Here is a 23,124-nt window from a genome sequence, read left to right as displayed (position 1 = left end):
AGTCTTCCCCCTTTCATGATTTATGTGTCAAAAGAAAGTAATGAGGCTGGTCTTAAAAATGCATGTCAGTATTGCCTCTATAAAACACATGTCCATGCTATTAGTGCCTGTATCAACCATATATGCTTGTGCTACCCACCTTAATGTTAGATCCTAAATCAAATCTTACATTCTGTCTCAACATACACCCACGCTGACCCAGGTTCTGCATCATGTCATTCTGTGCCCACAAACTGTGCCTTTACCACAGACACACACACACATACACATATGTAGACATAAACACATTCAGGCACACAGACAAACATTCTTTAAACCTGCTGTGTTCTTTGTTATGAGCCTAAAAGCCATGAATGGTGCATTATTTCACACTTGAAATGGGAAACTTGAGATCTGCTTAAACTCTTGCATACGTCTTAATAAGTTCAAGACTTGGACACCTGCAGAAGAGACTTTGTGATAAACCCACCTGCTTGTGGTCATTTATTTGACATAGGTATGCACCATGTACACAACATTTGTACATTAAATAATCATCTGAAATACTTAAGGCGAGCTGAGATTTTTGAGAGGAAAGGACTAGTCCTGCATTGTTTGCCATGTCTTCTGCCAGGAACGCAACAACTCTAAAACTTGACCAATGATGCAAATCCTGGCTCAGTCATTTGCTGGTTCGTGTCCATGTGCATTATAGCATATTCCCATATTAGACTGAGTCACACTGCATTTGGAGTGTTGTCGAGATTTCAGTGGGCAGTCAGAACGGAGCTCCCCAGCAACTGAATAGACACTGTGGGCTCTAAAGTTGTGCCATGGCATAGTGTCACCTGATGTAGTATCACTTAGCCTAACATCCAATAATAATAGCCTAATAAGGTACAACACATGGAAGAAAAAGTTTGTACACACATACAAACAAATAAATGTGACCAACTGTGATGTTTCCAATGTGAAGAAGATTCTCTCTAGTTATTGAGTGGTTTTTTGGGCAAGAGATGATAAAGATAGCATCCTCAGAATCATTCTACCTCCCACTCTAACAGACAACACATCTTGTCACACAACTCCAGTACTAAAACAACATAGGTCACGCACTGGAACCTACACCACCTGAAGACACGTGTTGACATTAAACTTCCCTACACACTACGCTAACTCACCACAGATAGACCGCTACAACTCTCCACACTTCCTAAAAACCATTCTGACAGACACTACAGACAACTACACAAACAAGTTACATTAGCAACCTTCGGTGTACATTTACCAGTGCTGCAAACAACTCACAAAAGATCTAACACGTACACGCAACAGAAAGCCCTATCTTTTGAGATATCGACATTGCAACAAATCAGAATTGCCCTGCTCTCCCCCACTTTTATACTGGTCCTCTACCAAACGTCTTGCAGATCAGGAACTCCAAGAGCCCGTGAAAACAGCAGACGGTGTGTGAGGTGTTTGAGGAAGACTAAATAACATAGCATGAAATGGTACATCGAAGAGTTTCACTCATTCACCTGTGGGGCAGTACCCTGGAGGGGCAAAGTAACTTGGGTGATTGGCAGGAACAGGGGCGGATATTAACGCTGGTGCTGTGGTCAGTCTGCTATACTAGTGTCTCTGCTGCATTGAAAACGACAGGTCTGCATTGGCTGGTGAGACTATGTCTCTGCCTGTCCAATCAAGTGTATATATTTTGAAGCGCTTTGAAACACATTGTGTATAGGCGCTATATAAATAAACTATTATATCATATCATATCATTAGGGGAAGGAGGGAGAGCCAAGGCAACAATAATGCATTTCTAGGTGACTGTCTCAGGGGCCACTAGAAGAAGAGCGTAAGCATTTTGTCCATAACATCCGGAAATATGTCCCATTGTAAAGGAGTTTTCTGTGCATAGTCAGAACTTAATCACATCTAAGGGCTCCGACGTTTGCAGTTCAGTCACAGTGATATTAAATAATTGGCCCTGGATCACTCAAGTCGATTAAGCAGGATTTTAATCCACTCTGCAATTTAGCCATTTGACCACAATATTTGCCAAGTTTTAGTTGGAACAAATATTTAGGCTTTGGCCTTCAAAGACTACAAAAATACTCCCTTCTAGTGATTACTTGCAAAATACACAAATCATATAGTCAAGTAACCTGACAATATACATCTTTAGAGGAACATGTTAAGTCAAACAAATATAATTGTGGTTTTATTTACACATCCTAAAAAAACTACAGGTCTGAATGCAAAATAATACAAGTCTGAAACAATCGTATTTTACACCACTGTACATTTAGTACTTTAAGGTACACAATAAAAGAAATTGTGAGGAAAGTTCCCCTAGGTATAGAGATTGTTTGATACAAACTTCCAGCTTACTGTTATGCATAATATTAAGAACATTGGCCTAGCAACATAAAAGCAAACCCATTGTTTGCATGTCAAGCTAGCAGACATCATGGATATAGATTCATCTTTAAAAGGAGCTTTATTGGATCCATGATGTTCCTCACAGGAATCTGCTCGTGGCTCATTTGTTGTAATTTCTTTTACCACATTTCACTGCAAATAATGCGGGGGTAGACTACCTGCAACCCTCCCCTCATGTCTCCCCCACCTTTCTAAATACCTAATTCCAACCTCCTATCTACATTTGTGGTGAAAAGAGGTAAAAAAAGTATGAACAAATGGGCATCAAACATACTGGTCTGTGAGGAACGGGGCGAGTTCCACTTTATTGTGTTAGTCACTTTAGTAGCAGGTGCGGATTTAGTAGGCCACTGGAGGGGTGCAGGCGGCCTTTCCTTTGGAAATGTCCAATCACTCTGCCAATTGAATAAACGCTCATGGCTAAGAAAGGTGCTGCTAACAAAAGACATGTTTTTAACAACAGTAACTGAGAGGCCGTTGTCAAGGTGCCCTTTGTCCTCTGCATTTTGTCTTGCTCATGACAGTTCAGAAGGTGAGTAGGTCCCTTCAGCAACAGCTCGAAATAGGAAGGGGCGGCTGCATCCATTATATTAAACTGATGACCATTATCAAGACATTACTTGAAGCAGGGCTGGTGCAAGCACTAAGCAATGTTAAGCACTTGCCTATGATGTGAGAATCTATAGTGGCAAATGCTGTGGCGCCAATGGCAATGAGTACATTTATTATTTTGTAATTTAAAACATTATTTATTAATTCGGCACTCGGCTATCTTAAAATGGCTTAACCAGGTCTGCCTTCAGCCACTCGAGTTATATAACTATGCCCTTTTCTGAAGTCCAGTTAAAAACAAGCATTGGCAAAGCTAACAGTTTTGGGTTGTGTATAAGTATTAGGGATTTGCCAGGAGTGCAATTTGATGCCCAGGTATTCACACCATTTTGCACATGCTACCATCAACGGCAGTTAATTCCAGTATGGCAGTGCCTGGCAAGTGCCTTTTCCATGCCTACACAAAAAGCCAAACAGTTGGCATTGCCAATGCCTGTTAACATTTACTAGCAGCCAGTCCCTTCCTTTACAAATGTGGTGTTCAGAAAAGCTTGAGGGGCACAAAAGAGTACCCTTTTACCGTGTTGATTGGTGGGCCTCTGTTTTTGCGCCTAACTTTAAATGGGGTTGGGACACAAACTGCTGCTGAAATAGTTTAGAAAATGCGCAGCATCGATCAGTGCAGAGTGTTTCCCTAATCACCATAGAAATGATGATATGGCAATTAGGGAAACATCATAGGAGCGAACATTCTTTGCATCAAAACAAGTGTCACAAAAGGCGCTCTCTTCTATGGAACAAAGCATACCCAAAATGAGCGCATTGTGTGTGCTTTTTGCACATGACGCGCATTGTCATCATGCGCACCAGAGCACATATAGGGGTGCTGGGGACAGATTACAGAAAATATGCACTGGTGTAAATTGCATGGTATTAGTACAAGGGCAAAGTTTGCCCTGTTTCTAAAAAGCACTGGGACATAATAGAAAACCACTGCACCATGACAGGGGCAGTTTCGCATGGTATAAGCGCCATGTAAAAGACTGCTCTAGTGCAAAAAAGAGATATTTCAATGCGTTTTTGCACCAGGATAAAATATGCCCTAGTGCAAATACCATTCCATATTAGCACTAGGGCAAACTTTGCCCTGGTGCAAAAATGCTGTGAAAATGTATCTTTTTCTGATACTCGACTTTTTCTTCACTCTGCCCTTCTTACTGCAGCCCCCTGTGGCCCTCTTCTTTCTTCTCTTATTCCTTTGGTCTCTTCTTTTCTTGTCCCTTTCTTGCAGCTCTATTTAATTCCTCTCCTCGATCCGCTACTTTCCCCTCTATGTTTAAACATGCTTCTATTCTCCCTATCCTTAAAAAACCCTCTCTTGATCCTTCTATTCCCTCAAACCTGCGTCCTTTTTCACTTCTTCCCTTACTTTATAAATTAGTGGAACACATTGTTTATTCTCAGGTTTCTAGTTTTCATTTCTGCAAACTTCTTCCTTTCTACCAATCTGGGATCTGGGTCTTTCACTCTGTGGAGACTGCTCTTCTTGCTGTGTGTGAAACTCTTCTCTCTGCTGTTGCTCAAAGCTTTGCTCTCGCCTTGTTATTCTTGACCTGTTGACTTTCTTTGAAGCAGTTCTTTTCTCAGTCATCTTGGCTTCCGCTCCTCTGTTCTTGACTGGTTTCGTTCATATCTCTCTCTCACCACTCCTACTCGGTTTCCTAGGGCGGGCTTTCCTCCCATACTCTCCCTCATTCTCAGAGGATTCCCCAAGGCTCTGTCGTGGGCCACCTACTCTTTACTTTATACACTATTCCTCTTTCTTCCATTATATCCTTTTTTGGGCTTTCCTATCATCTTTATGCTGGTAAGATAGCTCAGCAGGTTAAATGCTCGTTCATGTGATCAATATTTGATCTGCAGGTCGTAGGTTCAAATCACAGCAAGGCCAACTCAGCCTTTCATCCTTCCGAGATTGATAAATGAGTACCAATTTCGATTGGGTAATACTAATAGTAATGTATATAAATATGTCCTATGTAAAGCGCTTTGCATCAAAGCGCTATATAAAAAACGAATTAGTATAATGCCGATGATACGCAGCGTCTTCTCTCATTTTCTTCATAGACTCACTCTATTCACTCCACTCTTTCTAACTGCATGCTCTCCATCAATCTTGGATGTCTTCTCGCTATCTTCACCTTAACCCTAAACACAGAAGTTCTTTTCTATCCTGCTTTTACTATTTCCCCCTCTTTTCCCTTTATCCATCTCTTCCTATTTCGCCCAGAGGCCTCAATCAGGATATAATCTTTGACACTTTTCTTTCACCGCTCATATGACTTATATTTATAAATCTGGTTCACATTTGTAAGGCCCTTGCTTTGTTACTTTTGAGGCTACTAAGCTCCTCGACTCTTCACTTGTTTTTTCTCGACTCTTCTATTGCTCTACCCTACTTCTTGCTCTCCCTGCCTCCCATCAAGCCCCTCTTCATTCCATTTATCGTGCTTCCATTCATGTATTGTCCACTGTCTCTCCATGGGATTCTATTTCTGCTGCCTTGTCGCACCTTCACTGGCTTTCCTTTGCGGCTTGTCTGCTTTTTAATTTAATTTGTATTTTTTTTAAATCCTTACCTAATCTTGCTCCTCCCTTTCTTTCGTCCCTTATTTCTTTCTATGTTCCTTCTTGCTCTCTTTGCTCTCAATCTCTTTTTCTTCAATCAGTTCCACGTTCTCCCCATCTTTCCTCCCGTCTCTGCTTCTTCTCTTCGTTCCCCCTAAACACTGCAACGCTCTCCCTCTCTCACTTCATTCCATTTCCTTTCTATCTCTGTTTAAAACCCAGCTCAAGACCCATTTTCTTTCTTCAATTTCTTTCTTCTTCTTAATCTCCTTTTGTACCACGCATTGCATTGTTTTGTACTGATACTGTTCGTTGTACAGCGTTAGGTGTTAGGTTCTAGATAAATAAAAATAAAATACAAAAAATGCAAATAGGATGTCACACCTCAACTCTTCAGAAACGCAAAACAGACAGGGTACCATAAACACTCAAAGTTAGACACGTTAGACAAACATGCAACATTAATGACTCCTGCACCAAGCTGGTGCACAAACCTACAAGAAATGAATTACAAGAAAACACCTCCACGCCGTAACCATCACACAACTAACTTTGACAACTCTCAGATGCCGGCACTGTGCCTGTTTACCAAACAGCCCATCAAAGGAATACCCCAGGGAAACGCATGGCTCCTCTGCAGGGGTGTAGACATTTCCTAAGGTGCAAGGCCCACTGTCTTCCGCAGGGCCCAACCAACAGGTTGTTCTGGTAATTCACACGATAGCCCACAGTGCACCTTGCCATAAGTCCACATGCATTTTCATGTAGTCCAACCCTGTCATTAACTATTGGCTACATCACTCTTTCCTTCCAATGTAAAAGCAAGCAATGGCAAAGCCAACAGCTCTAGCTTTTGCATTAGGAACGGGATCCACATTTCCCTTCCACTACCATTATGGTACTATCTGGCCACAAGATAGTACCACAATGGTACTATCTAAGGATGCCAAAATGTTAGGAGTCTATTTGGATTCGACCCTTACCCTTTCTAGACAAGTAAATGCAACAGCTTCAGCAACGGCCAACACTTCCAAATCAATAAACGCTTGTAGACCCTTCTTGTCCTCCAACAGCTGTATCACACTTGCTAGAGCACTCATACTCTCCAAATTGGACTATTGCAACACTCTATACTTAGGCAACAGCAAGCGAAACCTAAATAAGTTACAAGTGCTGCCAAACAATGCCCTCAGAACGGCTCTAAACATTCCTTGCTCCTACCACATCTCACAAGCTAGGCACAACTCTAGCTGCCTTCCAATACAAGACAGAATTACATTCAGAACCTTAATGATCATCCACAAATGTCTCCAATTTGGCTGCCAAATACTTGGTCGATAAATTCTCCAGAATGCAATCCTCCAGACCCACTAGAGCCAACTACTTACATTGCCTTAACATTCCAAAACGACATAAACCTGGCTTGTCTAGCTTCCCGGTGCTGGCAGCTAAGACTTGCAACTCTCTTCCCCCTGCTCTAAGAGTTGAACCATCTTTTCCGTCCTTCAGAAACAAGATAACATCTTGGCTCTTCTCCCAACTTAATTAAGGACGCTACTCCAACACTGTTTCTATACTAAAGTTCACATTATGTGCTTCAAAATGACCTACACATAGATATGTAACACGAAACGACTGCCCATGAAAGTTTAATTCCACTACTATATCCACTTCTGTTCAGAATATTGTACGTAACTGCATATTTCTTTCACGTTAGTCATGCCATGACCTTGATCTGTATCCACAGCTGTTCAGAATATTGTATATAACTGTATATTACTTTCCTGTTAGCCAAGACAAGACGTGACTTTGATCTGTAACACAAGTCATTTGCCTACCCAGTATTTTAATGTATTTTAATTGTATTTTTCTGTTAGTGCATGCGATTACAGTGTGTACTTGTAGTATGATTACCATTTTGTAGTATGATTACCATTTTGTAACAATTGTTGTACATTCAAGCAAAAGCGCCCAAATACCCTTAGGTTTTGTGTGCTTTATAAGCAAATAAACTAAACGAAGATAGCAATAGCTGACAAATGGTTATAGAACCTGTGCCTATTATTGAAGTTCCAGACAAATAACCATTTACTGACTGCACAAGAGAACAAACTGTTAGCTTTGCCAATACTTGTTTTTAACAGGAATTTAGTGCAAGGAACAAATGCTAAGACATAAATACTGCTTATACATGAAGTGAGTGTAGGCACATTTTGTTAAAACGTATTTCTTACATCAGTGGTTCATAGCTGCATTTAAGCATGTATCTTTCATAAGGCTGCTCTGAAAGCACAGAGCTAGCTAGACTCAAAGAGATCCCAGGGGTGTGTGTTTTGAGCGGGGAGGGGTAGGAATGGCCACTGTGACTAACATGGCCATGGGCAGTCAATGGGTGGGTTGCATGTCCTTACTCTCATCTCTCCCCTTTCTTCACATCCCATAACAATGGTTTTGGCTTATAGGCAGTACTTTCATCACCACCTAATAGCCAAAACTAACCGACAGAGCAGAAAGAGAGAGGTGGATTTGGATGGGATTTCAATGCTCTTTTGAATTACCTGCAGTTATTAGTGCTATGGGCCGCGGAGAACAAGAAAGATGAAAGTATGACTTGGTCTAAGAAGATGGAAATGCACTATATTAATCACATGACTTACTGGGGAGGTTTCAAACCTAGAGGCGATTACCTGGAATATGCCTTACCCGATGAGCTCTGGCTTGCTTATACCAGGTGGCTCCCCGGCCCCAGGAAATGCAGAATATAAACGATGATATTTTATTAAAAAGTTGGAACCTATGAAAACATTGCAGCTGAGACTGCATAAATACAGAATATGCAGTGCTGATGACACTGGTAAAAACCCTGTTTCTTTTAATGCTAAAACGTCGGGCTGTGGGACAAGACTGAGGAGCAGCCATTACAATTCTCTGGGATTCTCTTTTTCCAAGTATGGGCTTGGACGGGGAGTTGGAACCAGAGGGATTGGAATGACAGGCGCAGTCATCCAACAGGTTGTGCCTGATGCTGTCTAGTATGTGCCAGACATAAACCTGAATGGACGAATGCTCCACAGGAAGGAAAGAACACTTTCTATCCTTACACAAACCCAAAAAAGCGGACACCTCAACAGATTTGCCCTGGTCAAATTTCAGCCCAAACTAAAATGATAATCCCGACATTCCACTCTCTTAAAGTGCTTCATTTCTGAATTGAGCAGGGGTGGCCGGGCCTCTAGGGTACTCTGGAGATTTCCTGGTAAGCCCCTGCACCCTGGGCCTCTTTTGTTGGATATTTCCAAATGTTCTCACAGGGAAAGGGTTGGGCTTACTGAAAATGTGCAATATGGGGCTACTTTGAAAATGATTTCCAGGGCCTCTTTTGGTTGCCAGTAAATATTTCCAGGGCCTCTTTTGGTTGCCAGTAAATATTTCCAGGGCCTCTTTTGGTTCCCAGTAAATATTTCCAGGGCCTCTTTTGGTTCCCAGTAAATATTTCCAGGGCGTCTTTTGGTTCCCAGTCCACTCCTGGAATTGAGGCACTTTACTGGAAATGCCCATGACTCTCCATTAATGAGGCTCAAACACCAGTGATGTGCAGGTTCACATTGTGCAGCTTGTGCCTAAAGCAGACATGGGTGTAATTTTAGGGAGGGGGACAATGGTGTTTGTCCCCCAACTTTTGTGGCACACCATTTTGTCCCCCTCATTTGACAGGGCCCCCTTTCGTTTAGATAACATGTCCCGTCCAACATGTTTAACCAAGTTACTCCACTGAAAGCAGTCATCAACCCATTTAAAACAGGAAAACACAGTCCCCCAACATTGGCTAGCTGGAAAGCTGCAAGTTTTGCTTTTGATCAGTGTAGACTGAGGCCATTTAAATGACGACCTATGAAAGAATCGGTGTAACCCTGTGTTAAAGCATTTAGTCAAGCACTCTCTATTGAGACAGTCATGAACTTCAGGACCCAGGAGGAACGAGAGAGGGGTTCCCATCTAGGCCGAAACGCGTTCATCAACTATTTTAAGACATTTCCTTAACATTATTGGTTTGTTTTCAGGTGAACAAGTATTGGTGGATCTTTCCGACCTAATAGGGATCAAAATAAAGATTTGATGAGCCAGATCTAAAAGCAGCTCCTGGGTATCAGACATGCCCTAAGTAAGCAGGGGCTATTTCTGGGGAACGAGGAGCTAGTGCATAGCGTCCAGCCAATCTCACTACTGCAGCAGATGCGAAATGTAACCTTTTGTATATTTTACATTGGTCTGTGTACTTTAAATGTCTTTACGATGTGTCCTGATGCTTCCTTATGCACGTAACTAAACACAGAGAGGTCATGTTTGTTTTGCATCAGTTGACTGGCGAGGCAAAAAGTAGCTGCCGGTAGCGCTGCTGAGCAGGTACTTGTGGGCTTCAAACAGGAGCGAAACAGCTCCCAGCAATTTAGGTGAGTGGCCTGTAATTTGCATCACTGCTGGTGTTAGTCACGATTTATCAATTGTATTCTTTCATAAATGCACACCAAGGGCGTTATTACAGAGATTGGTCATCAGTGCAAGTGTCATTATTAACGAAAATGTTCATCGTGCAAAAATCATGATTTCAATGCAGTTTGTGCCAGGGCAATGCTTAACCTGGTGCAAATAGGGCACTGTATTACCACAGGGACAAACCTTACCCTGGTGCAAAAATGCATTGAAAGAATATGTATTGACCAGGGACATTCTTGTCCTACATCTACTACCATACAGAATTGCACTTGCACCGCTACACAGTTTCTGAAATGAGGTGCCTGGCAGTCATGGAAGAGGAATCAATGGAGGCCCCTGGCAGTCATGGACGAGGGATCAATGGAGGCCCCTGGCAGTCATGGACGAGGGATCAATGGAGGCCACGGACAGGCATGAAAGAGGGATCAATAGAGGCCACTGGCAGCCATTGAACGGGGATCAATGGGGCCCCTGACAGTCCTAGAACAGAGATCAATAGAGGCCACTGGCAGCCATATAACAGGAATCAATGGAGGCCCCTGGAATTCATGAAACAGGAATCAATAGAGGACCCCTGTCAGTCATGTAGCAGGGATCAATGGAGGCCCCTGGCAGCCATGGAACATGAATCAAAAGAGGCTGCGGGAAGCCATGGGTTAGGAATCAATGGAGGGCCCCTACCAGTTAGGGAGCAGGGATCATTGTAGGCCCCTAGCTATCATGGTGCAGGGACCAATGGTAGCCCCTGGATGCCATGGAGCGGGGATCATTGGAGGCCCCTGACAGTCATGGAGCAGGGACCAATGGAGGCCCCTGGCAGCAATGGAGGAGGGATTAATGGAGGCCACTGGCAGCCATGGAAGAGAGATCAATGGAGATCACTTGCAGCCATGGAGCAGGGATTAATGGAGGCCACTGGCAGCCATGGACGAGAGATCAATAGAGGCCACTGGCAGCCATGAAACGGGGATCAACGGGGCCCCTGTCAGTCCTCGAACAGGGTTCAATCGAGGCCACCGGCAGCCATGTAACAGGAATCCATGGAGGCCCCTAGCATTCATGAAACTGGGATAAATAGAGGACCCCTGTCAGTCATGTAGCAGGGATCATTGGAGGCCCCTGGCAGCCATGGAACAGGGACCAAAAGAGGTTACTGGCAGCCATGGGCTAGGCATCAATGGAGGACCCCTGCCAGTTATGGAGCAGGGATCATTGTAGGCCCCTAGCAGTCAAGGAGCAGGGACCAATGGTAGCCACTGGATGCCAAGGAGCAGGGACCAATGGTAGCCACTGGATGCCATGGAGCAGGGATCATTGGAGGGCCCTGGCAGCAATGGAGCAGGGATTAATGGAGGCCACTGGCAGCCATTGAGCAGGGATCAACCGTTTCTTCATCAGATTCCCTTTTTAATCCCCAACAGAGTGATCTTGAGTTGGAACAGACCAGTCGGCCTATCCCAGAATCCGCCATGGAAGTAAGTTTGGCGTGTTGAAAGTTTGACAAAAAACGTGTTTCTGTTAAATATGCTCTGTCCACACTAATTCCCCAAGTGGTTCCAGCATGCACTCTTTGCTTAAATTATAAACAGGAGACACCTGAGTGCCATACTCTACAATCACTTGCCTACGGGTGATTGTCAGTGTAAGTCACGACAGAAGCCCCCAGAACCCCCACCTTTTGCATGCTATATATATTTTGTTTCATTAAAATTGCATGGTGTGCTTTGTTTGTTCGTTATTGTTATCAGTCAGCATATACTCTAAGTTGCTGGTGCTGCATATTTTATACATCCTGAAACAGCTGCGTTGGTTTAAAAAACAAATGTTTCAGGAAGTGTAAACTCAAGTTCACATCCTGAAATGGCAACACTCTTTAACCGCCTGCCATCCTTTCGGCAGCAGACAAGATGTGCACCAACTTCCGTCGGACGATAATGAGAGAGGAGGAGAGCGAGAGGCCGGGGGCGCGAGAGAGAGAGAGAGAGATTGTCAGGTTGTTAGTGAGGGCTATGCAGCCCGCCCACATCGTTGTGTGGGCAGACCGCCATTGCGGTCTTAGTTCCCTGCACAAGGGAAGTGACGTTGGGCTAGGGAGGGGGCGGGACATGGGGAAGGCAGTTCCTGTAGGAGTGCCGAATAAAGAGGTTGCACTGTACCCCGGCTCCCGTGTGACTCTGTTCCTCGCGGTTAGGGGACCCGCGTAAAACCCTACATTTGGCGACGAGGGGTACATCGTACCCACTCGCAACCCCGGAGGCCCGCAGGCGAGCGGGTACTGCGCGTCGGCGCACCTCCGCCCCGAAGGCCAGGGGTGCCGTTATTTTCCTCAAAAGTGAACCATGCAAAGAAATCTGCTGAAAAAACAACCAAACACAGTAAAACAAAACAATGGTAATTTGGTTTCTAGAACAAAAAACAAAAGAACCTCTATGCCAACTATAAGAGCATTCTCTGCCAAGAAAGAACTAGAATCCCAGAAATATCTTCCACAACCAAGCCTCCATTTCTGTGCGTGAGCTTGATTCCTCCTCTTTCTCACTTATGAACAGTGATCTGCCACTCCCTTACTAGATTGGTTAGGAGATATGATGCAAAGTCTTTAGTCAATTTCCAAACCAAAAAGGGCAAGGGCAGAGAAGGAATGAGACAACATTGGAAAGACTGTGGGCTTGATTCGTGGAATTCTTTTGCACAGCACTGCCAATAAACACCCTGATTCATGGAACAGTGCTAAGTGTCTTTTTGCCTATCAAAGTCACTTTGCACTGCAAAAATACACATTGCACTGCTCCAACCTTATTCATGGAGCAGTGCAAAGTGATTTTGCATGGCAAAAAGACACTTTGGACTGATCCATGAAACAGGGTGTTTGTGGTAGTGCAAAGTCACTTTCAATCTAGGGACTTCATTCAGCTCAAGCACTGCTATCTTGTATTTTTCTTCCCAAAATAGGTTGATTAAGCTATGTATAAAGTAGTACTGCCCTCTAAAACAAGGCCAATTTCCTGGAGAAAAAGGTTCGCATTCTGACTAATTTGCATAACCACAATGCCTTGCTGATGTGGCTCAGAACTGGAGATGAACTTCCAGCGATGGCTACTAGTTGGCATTGTGGAGCATGCAACTTGGCTCAGATGGACTATCCTATTTTCACATTTCAAGTCAATAGTCAAGCCTTTTTAAACCCACCATAACTTTTTGGGTGTTTTGTATTCTTTACAAAGTAGAAAAGTAATGGAAAAGAACGAACGATAGTTCATATGCATAAAGAAGAAACCACACATCTCACTTACAATTTATTGAAGTACATTTGCAATGGTGACCATATATTGGTGACTTCTTCCCCTTCATTGCTGTAAGTAAATCATTCTTTTCCAAAATGTATACCTCGGGAAGTTCATGAAACCACAGAGAAAAGTCTTGTGGAGACAGACCTCTCTAATTACACAGTACCTCCAATCTGTCTCCAAAAGCACACTTTAACACCAACCGCCAGTCCTGTCCCAAAAGTTGAACCCTAAAGATTGGAGAGCCCTGCACAATTTCTGGGAGTCTGCACTACCCCCCACCAGTATGAAACAACCCCCCATGCAATATACAAAGACATGTACATGGATTGCCCCTGCTTGGTCACACCTTACAGATATACTAACTGCCCATGAAATCATCTAGTTACTCTGTAGTGTAGCACAGGTCTGAAAATTACTTTGAAGTGATGCAAACAATAGGTGCCGGTAAACGATACGTTTTCAGCATATCTAAGGATTTGCCTTTCAGACTAGTAGGTCTGCCTTGTGAAGGGCCTGCCACTATCTCTTTAGTCCTTTCTGAAAAGGTAGGTCTATAAAGCACATCCACTTTTAATAACATCTGGAGTTTATCTCCTTGCCTCTTGATTCTCCATGAATAGACTTATAATGTCAAAAGTCACAATATCCGCAACCCCACTATTAGCCAAAAAAAGCTCCTGAATTGGAAACATTTTTTACACATTGTGTTGCAGCATCGTACGCTTCCCCGAATGGACTCACTCGGAATAGCACAAGGGCAGATCCCTGTATAGCTCACCCAGGGACACCAGCCACTGCTTGGCAGAATCTAAGCATAGGATCTGAATCGAAGTGATGCTAGGCTGTGTGCCATTATTCCACATGAGAATGAGACCATGGCCCTCATTACGACCCTGGCGGAAAGTGACTGACCGGACCGCCACAGCGTAAATAGCGTTTCCGCCATTGCAAGAAGGAGCAAAGTGCGGCCCATTCCGACCCATCGGGCACGAGCACCACGGCATGGCGGAAGTGCAAAGTCCGCGATGGCGGAAATGAACCCAAAACGGGGGAGGGTCGGAATCACCCATCAAGCTGACCCCCTGGGAAGAAATCTGTGCCTCCACCATCGGAATGGAGAGCATAGAGGGAGTCGGAGGGATGGAGAAAGGAGTGCAGACATCCGAAGAATCAGGTAGGTGGGCCTAATGAAACAATGCCAAAACCACAAAGTCCATCCATGTGAAGCACCATGTGTCCCCATAGTGCAACAGAAACACATGTCCAGGAGAACGTCCACACACATCGTCCTGATAGCGCACGTTAAAACCCACAATAAATACATAATATAATTAAAAACCCCTAAAACACGCACTACACGTGCAGCAGGCACACCCTAACTGCAGGCTGCCAAACAACTGCACCCTCACTCCACACACAAATGGAAGCACCTCCAAGGCCCCGACCCAAATCACCCTCAGGTACCACCCCAATGCATGTGATACAATGCCATTCCAATTCCCACAGACCCACCAATAACCCTCGCCCTTCTTTACTCCACCACAGGGTCCGATCCAAACGACGAGCTGCAGGACACCCCTACCAGCACACCTGCAAAGAGGGCCAAGACCAACGGCCAAAGACCCTCCACCTCAGCTGCACGCATCAAGACACGGCAGCAGCACAAATCAGGTGGCAGCACAGAGGAGGGAACATCAACAGGCACCCCAGCAGCCAGCATGCCCACAACACCACCACCACAGGTCCCCCCAACGGATGCCACAGAAGGCACTGCCTCCGGTGGCAGCAGCACCATAGGTGACACCCCATTGATGGCAGCATGCTCCGACACAGAAGACGGGGATGTCGAAGTCAGATCCATCCATGACCTGTCCCAATCCCCCTGTCTGTTCCATCCCGTACTACATGAGGATACCACGCAGGGGCACCCACAAGACGACGACTGGCCATCTCCCACAAGCCCTGTGGCAGGGCAACATGAGGACAACAGCCCCTCTGTGACACCCCCGCAAATGGCCATGGCCCAGCAGAGGCAACAGTCCCTCGACCAGTTAATAGTGCAACAGCAGCAACTGGCCACGCTCCTCAAGGACCATGCCGATGAATGTGGGGGCACTAAGGCAGACATAGAAACATCAACTGAGACACTTAGGGCACAAATGGAGAGAGGTACAGAGACACTAAGGGCACAAATGGAGAGTAGCACCGAGAGCCTGAGAGTCCAAATGGAGAGAAGCACCGAGAGCCTGAGGGGGGAACTGCATGCGACGTCCAAAGACGTATGTGGTGAACTTGCCGCAGTGCGCCGTGTGCTCACTGAGCTCTCGCAAACCCTTAGGGACATGCATGGACGTGAGCAGGCAGAGACATCATCCGTTGCAAGTTCCGTCCAGGGCAGCCCCCAACGTAGATCTGGGAGGAACCTGCGCTCCACAGGCAGGGGTGCCCCTGATACCCGCAGAGGGGGCTTGCAATAGCGACTGCCCACTGACGATGAGCATCTTTGGACACTGGTGTTCGGGGGGGAGGTGGGAGGGTGGAGGGGGTGTGTTGGGCTCACTTGGGTGGCGGGTCGATAGGGTGTACAACATGATATCACATATGCCATAAAAAGTGCACGATCAACCAATGAGATGTGTGGACATTGATCTTTGTGTACTAGGCCATCATAGGCGTACAGTCCATATTGTGCATGTCCCAGACACACACAGTGCCACGAGTCCCGTGTCCATGTATCAGCCACCAGGCGTGAGTGCTAGAAGCATACATCAATGAGATGCTGACGAATGTCACGGGCCTCCGGTGCCTCGCAGACTCCTTGAGGTGCTGCCACATCCCCACCCTCATCATGACCATCTTCAGGTGCTTGCAGTTCTGCGTCAGGGGGCATGGGCACATTTCTACGTACGCACATGTTGTGGAGCATGACACATGCCATCACCATATTTGCAACCTTCACATGGCGGTACAGGAGTGCCCCGCCAGACCTGCTGAGGCAGCGGAAACGACCCTTCAGTAGGCCGAATGCCTGTTCAATGACTACACGGGTACGTGAGTGGGCATGGTTGTAGTCCTCCTCATGCTGGTCCCGTGGGTTCCGGACTGGTGTGAGGAGCCATCTCTTCAGTGGATATCCAGCATCACCTGTATGTGGACGAGAAACGTATGATGTGGAATGCCATTGCTACGTACGCACCCCCCCCCCGCCCCCTTCCTGCCAGGTCATTGCCGAATCACATACCCCACATCATCATGCATGAAATGAGACCCACCGAGTAGCCAGGATCTGTTCCCTGCGTGTCGCTCCATGTACCGTGGTATTGTAGAGTTCCTCAAGACCATAGAATCATGGGTTGATCCAGGGAATCGGGCACAACAATGTGTAATGATCCTGTTGGAGTCACACACCATTTGTACATTCAGAGAATGAAATTGTTTTCGGTTGCGGTACTGGGCCTCCATGGCATGTGGGACGACCAATTCCACATGGGTGCAGTCGATGGCACCAATGCAACCCGGTATGCCGGCAAGTGCATGGAATCCCACTTTTGTGTTGGTAATTTCCAGCTCCGAGCGTGGTAGGGAGATGTAGTCGTCTGCGTGCTTCAGGAGGGCATCGAGCACTTGCAATAGTGTCCGTGAGAACAGTGGCTGAGAAATGCCATGCAACTGTCCGACTGTGTGCTGGTAGGTGCCTGTGGCCAGGAAGTGGAGTACAGACACCACCTTCAGTAGGGGTGGGATGGCGGTTGGGCTATCTATCATGCTGACAAGGTCAGCCTGTGTCATGTCCACAATGGCGGTTATGGTGTCCCGGTCCAGACGGTAGAGGGTGTGGATCTGCTCATCAGTGAGGTTGAACGGATGTGCTCGGAGGCGTGGGATTGCGGGCTGCCTGCGTGGTGGTAGTGGCTGTGCTGGCGGCCCTTGCTGGCCCTGCCTTGGCCTCCTCCTCCTCCTGCGTCTCCTCCGTGCGGCCGGTTGTAGTTGGTGTTCGTCTTCTTCTTGGAGTTGGAGTACTTGCAGTGCTATCAGGTCCCCCAGGGCCAACATCGCGAGTCCTGCCGGTAGCATTTCGGTGTGGTTGTGGGAGGAGACTGGCTGTGCAATTTATGTGTTTCCAGGCTGAATGGCCTCCACCTGTGGTGATTCATTCCACCTGTGCAAACTGCTCTCCCCTTTGGCCGAGCACGTCCCGCGCACAACGCTGCAATTCGTGGAATGGCATCTTGCTATTGCAATCTTGTATTTGTACCCGATGGCCGTGTAACATTGGTTGATATGTTCATTCTGCTGTGGTCCCATTGTTTCACATACTATCTGTGCAGTCGCGAACAGAGTTGTGAAGGGTCAGTGGAACGTAGTACTCGAGTAACGGTGGGCCCTCATTCATCACTGTACCGAGTTGCAACGACGGGCGGGGCGTCCCATTCGTGGGTGAAGGCAGTTGCCATTTTCACACACAGCCGCACTCGATGGATTAATTAGTGTATTCAAACGGCCACAGATGCCTCTTCGACGTGATGTTGCAAATGAGGAATTCGAAGGGCGGCGCTTTCGGTTTTCAGCTAGCGGCGAGGAGATGCCCACAGGTCTGACTGCAAATATAACGTTCTATTGTTCAATGTCCTTGGGACAGGGGCCATGGCGAGAATGCTATGATTGATATGAATAGTATGGGATGCGCAATTGCATAGTGGACGATAAGGCAGGACGTTCCCAAATACATGTTACTTCACTAGACTGGAATTACGTGCTGGGGCACTGTGGATTTTGCAGGCTGCATAACGCACAGACTCAATGGATATTTCTAATGTTATGTGAGTAAATATTCAGGCGTTTTCATTACGGGATGAGGGAATGATGAATGGATGCATGGGCAGGTGATTTGATACAGAGTTTGCCATGTACAGGGCTTCTTGGGATCTGTCCGCCCCCCCTGCGCTATGTGATGCAGGGCTGCCATAGTGGGACCATCGTCTATCTGGCCTTGTTGAGCCCTCCCTGTCTCGACGCGCCTTCAGACACTTGTGTCCATGCACGTTACCAATCCCATCTGAAGGATTCTGTTTTCACAGACGCATGCACAGGTACACTCGTTTGTGATGGTGTTTTCACCTCGATATAGATAGTTATGATTCGCAAGTGGTTTTGGGGTGGTGATGATCCTTTGGAGTGGGCTAGCATGCATGTGGCTGTGGATTTAGTGTGATCATTGCAGTGAGTTGTTGGAATGTAGTACTGATGGCCATTCTGTTCTTTTTCTTTTCTTTTGGTTGACAGGTATCTCCTCCCCTTTTGCCACTGCCATCTGTATGCCACTCCTGCAGATGGGTTTTACTCCCGACACCTGCTGCTTCGTGTTAATCAGTGGAGCAGCATTACGATCTTATGGGACGATCGCCAATGGGCCACATGCCCTTACGCAGTACTGGTGGCTCGGAGCAACATTTCGGCCTTTCAGCTGGACTAGTGCCTCCCCATTGGGACGGCCCTGCGGTTCTGTGCGCTTCCATGTTGCCTTTTCGTACGTGAATGTGGCTCTGTGTACCATGAGGGAACAGGGCGTCACACAAGTAGTGGCTGGTCATTTCTTGCGGATGCAGCCCACAATGGTGAAATGTGTTTTGGAGTTCATGGCCTGATGGCTGTATGGGCTTGGTGATATTGATGTGCATTAAAATTCTATTCTGATATGGGCCGTGTAGCGTTCTTCTTTGCAAGTGATGTGGCATATTCCTATTTGGGGAGCGATGTATTGTGAGGGGATCTGCATTGGGTTCCAGCTTCGGAGTTTTGTTGCGTGGTCCTGTACTGGGCGCGTTTGCCTACGAAGCCCGTGAGGTCAGGGATGGGGGCTGCCAATATGACAGTTTGTATGTTGTCATGCTCAGGGGCGGGGGATTGGGTTTTGTGTGACAGATGCCGGTCAGCCAGGTGGACTGGTGGAATGTTGTGATTTTCTGAATATTGCTGGTCACAGGTGCCTGTGTTTGCGTGCGTTTCTTGGTGGGGGACTGTGGTCATGTCCATTGGGATGGCTTCTGTATTCGTGCCATCTGTGCCCTGCAGCTCCCGTTGGCCCCTCTTGAGGTTCATTTGTTCGTTGGCATGCATGGGTGACTTGTGCATTTCACTGGTTGCATTGTGGCTTCGTTGCACCTACGGGGAGTTGTACTTTGTGGGCAGGGAGCGGTGTACGGGCAGTCAGTGGGGCCGTTTACGGTTGATTCGCGATGCCGTACTTCTCACCATGGCGGAATGGTGCATTCCGCCATGCTTGATGGCGTTAGGTACATGTCCGCTGGGGTCGGAATTGGCGTACCGTTGCGCCATGGTGGTGTTTACGGTTTGGCATGGCGCACGCGCGCGTGCTTGGTGCAGTTAGCGTTGGCGTTCACTACGGTGTCGCTAATGGCATCGTACTTTGCGGTGACGGGTCATAGTCGCACCGAGCGCTATTCGATGGCGGTATTGCATTTCCGCCATCGTTTTCCGAATTCCGCCAGGGTCGTAATGAGGGCCCATGTATCTTTGGGATCACCACAATTCTCGAAAGCGGCGACGACACCCGGGGTGTATTGATGGAGGCTATATAGCACCATTGCACTGTTTCCACAACTAACTATATATCATATGGATACATTAAACATTAAATGGAGAAGTACAATTGAGGGATATGTTGGCAAATCCTAGGGAGAAGCACAACTGAAAGAATTCATTTTTTTAGCTGCGTACAATGGACATCTTTCTGTTTACCAAACAAATGAGATGCTGAAAATTCAAAGGAAAAATGTTAGCAAATCAAATAGAAGAAAAGAAAATGTATATCCTAGATTTGAAAATAAAATACAAGGTTCTTTCTAAAATCTGCCCAGAGCTTCCTGTCTACCTCCACTGGCACGTCATTCTAGGCCGTTGTTCTGCCCCCTGAGAGTCAGTCCTCTCACTACAGTTTTTTTTTGTTCACCACTAGGGTGTTACCTGGGATGTGACTGGTGGGTCATTGCATTAAGTTGAGCAAGGTCGGCCTTTGACAAATATCAACACATCTCTGCTCTTCTCCACATCACCTGTGTACAGACCTTGATAATAGTCAGCAAATGATTCCTCACTCCTGAGGATAATTTCAAAATAGGCCTCTCCCTCCAGCTATATGGAGCACTTTCACTCCTGCACTTTTTCTCTCAAGTGGATGGCCAATAACTTACCAATTCTATTGCTGGCTCCTATTCTCTTATCTTTGCCCCTGACAGAATCTCCTGATCTTCAGCTCGAAGTGACTGGTCCACCCATCTATTGCCAAGGGCTTGGGTCAGTGCTGTCTGTAGTCTTAGTGAAAAGTTGCCTTATGTGAAACTTGCTGTATGGAAGTGGCAGACAGTGATCTTAAAAGGTTAAGGATTTATTCAGGGAACAACCATGAGGCCACCACGAAGTAGAGGTTCCCCCTTCCAGTCCCTCAATAACTGTCACTCACCGTCCAGCTCACATCACTCCACCCACAACCTTAATATAATCTCATGGTGACTTCATCCCTCTGGAGTTGTACTCCATAACATTCTGATAGCAGTAAACACAGAACTGTCTGATGAAAAGCCACACATCCCCTCCTGCGGCACATACAGTGTGTCAATGGGCCTCATTATGACCCAGGCGTTAAGGGGTTAACAGCGCTGTAAAAGGTTGTGGCGCCGTTAACCCCGTAACGCCTTACTACGAGGTCCTTTTGTGGCTCCCGATCTTAACGGCTGGTCTGTACCAGCCGTTAAGGTAGGGACCCGCAAAGGGACCTTGAAGGTAATTACGGTACCGCAATTTGCGGTACCGTAATTACCGCCTTCCCCATTCCCATTGAGCCCTATGGGGCAAAAATGGGAATGGGGAAGGGCCAATGGTAAATGGGGAATTACCGCCCTGCCAACCTTGGAATGGGGCGGTAATTCCCCATTTCACCATGGTGGATTCGGTAAGTTACCGGCGTTAACCATGGCGCTAATAGCGCCATTGGTTAACGCCAGGGTCGTAATGAGGCCCAATGTCAATATATTTCATAGTCCTTCAACTTAATATGCACCTTACATACCCTTATACTGTGCTTCATTGATACCTCCTCCTCAACAGATGCCTGAGTATTTGTTTCGGCACCCAGACATGCCACTGGGTCTACCTTTCCTTCGATCTCTGTAGCGGTAACACCAGTGCTCGCCTCCCTGTCAATCGCAACTTCACTAGTATCCACTCCCACCAGATTGTCTGGCCGCTGGAATCCTTTTCCATCAGTGGTGTCATTCTGACCAATGCATTTTCGGGCTACAGCTATCACTTTGCGTTATGTCCCAACCCCCTTGGAGCTTCATCCATTTCTGCAGGAGTTTTTTGTTCTCCCTTAATCTGCCACCTTACCACTCGATTAAGAATCCATACAGCTCCCCCATCAACCTGTGCCCCCTTCCAGAATATTTACTCTATTTGCATTGGCTTCAGAAAATGTGGGCTTCCCCTTCTCTACTTTGGAACCCACTTTATCTTGATCTAGTAATCCACCTTAAAATCGCTCATCGTTGGCTTTGGCCCTTTGTCAGATACAGACTTTTTTTTCCTGCACTTTCTCCACCTTTGCCCTAACAATTTAGAGATCTTACCCATCTCTCTTGTCCCTGTTGCCCAAACTTGGGTTCAATTTGGGGTTCCCTCCCTCTCTCTCTTTCTTGAACCTGAAGGGGCTCACTTGCATGATAGCATTTGGAGGGTGAAAATAGTCCAAAGGGCCGCCTTAAGCGAGGACTTGACACCGTACTATTGGTCTGTGGGTGGTACACAGAAGAGTATTGCCATTCAGTCCCCCTGGCTTAGCAGTATTCCCTTACTGGGGCCCAATGTGCCTGATCACTATCTTTGGATACCCTTCTCTACTGAACATCTTTCCCAAAACTCAATAATAGCTCCTCCTGTGACCAACTCGACTGTGCTCGCTTCGGGCCATTTAGAAAAATTATCAATCATGGTAATGATATTTCTTTCCTTCTCCCAAAGACATTGGGCCTCATCACGAGTTGGGCGGTAACGCCGGTGCTAAAAGCGCTGGCGTTATTAGCCCTACCGCCAAACCCACCGGCGCCGGATCACGGGTTTGGCGGAACAGGTATTGCTCATTCCCCATTGAGCCCATTCGGGAATTTCCCATTCCCCATTGGGCTCAATGGGGAAATGTCGCGCTTTTAGCGGTGGCGGATTTCCCGGTAAACGCGCCGAAAATCGGCAAAATCTCTGCAGATTTCCCCCAGCTCAGAGCTGGGGGGAAATCTGCCAAAGCTGTGATTTGGCAGACCCTTAAATCCGGAGGTAACAGTGCTACCGCTGGATTTAAGGGCTACCGCCAAACTCGTGATGAGGCCCATTGTCAGCTTCCTTGGGGAACAGAAATTGGATTGAGTGGCTGCCTTTTAGTTCTGATGCTTTTGACCAAGCTGAGACACACCCAATAATCCCTGAAAGACTTTTCTTTCTATTTATCCATGGTGGGCTGCCATTGATTGAGTCTCAATTTCTGTTTGGTGGCCTTGATCTTGGGATTTCCTTGATGCCCCATCTCTATGATTCTACCTCTCCTGGTTAAAGGTGGGATTAATGGTTCTATGTGATTGGGTTGAGTTGTTTTTGTCTAATTCGATTTTGTCACATTTTTGTTTTCTTTTTAACATTTGGCCACAAATATGTGCAGGGGGAGACT

General features: G+C 46.4%; 1 protein-coding gene across 9 annotated transcripts in view; it reads left to right on the top strand.

The window, feature by feature from the left end:
• CCDC200 (coiled-coil domain containing 200) overlaps positions 1 to 23,124 on the top strand; it is a 100,276-nt gene that overhangs the window by 38,985 nt on the left and 38,167 nt on the right. For 5 of the 9 annotated variants that reach the window (XM_069634210.1, XM_069634211.1, XM_069634209.1 and 2 more), the window contains exon 3: positions 11,523 to 11,576. The exons of the other annotated variants lie outside the window; for them this stretch is intronic. In XM_069634210.1, coding sequence (XP_069490311.1) covers positions 11,523 to 11,576 — 54 coding nt within the window. The remainder of the gene's footprint in view (positions 1 to 11,522; positions 11,577 to 23,124) is intronic. 9 annotated transcript variants of the gene reach the window in all.

The sequence above is a fragment of the Ambystoma mexicanum genome, chromosome 13 (genome assembly GCF_040938575.1).
Source record: "Ambystoma mexicanum isolate Mex_15411 chromosome 13, UKY_AmexF1_1, whole genome shotgun sequence".
Classification (NCBI taxonomy): domain Eukaryota; kingdom Metazoa; phylum Chordata; class Amphibia; order Caudata; family Ambystomatidae; genus Ambystoma; species Ambystoma mexicanum.
This window is presented reverse-complemented; position numbering and strand designations above follow the sequence as displayed.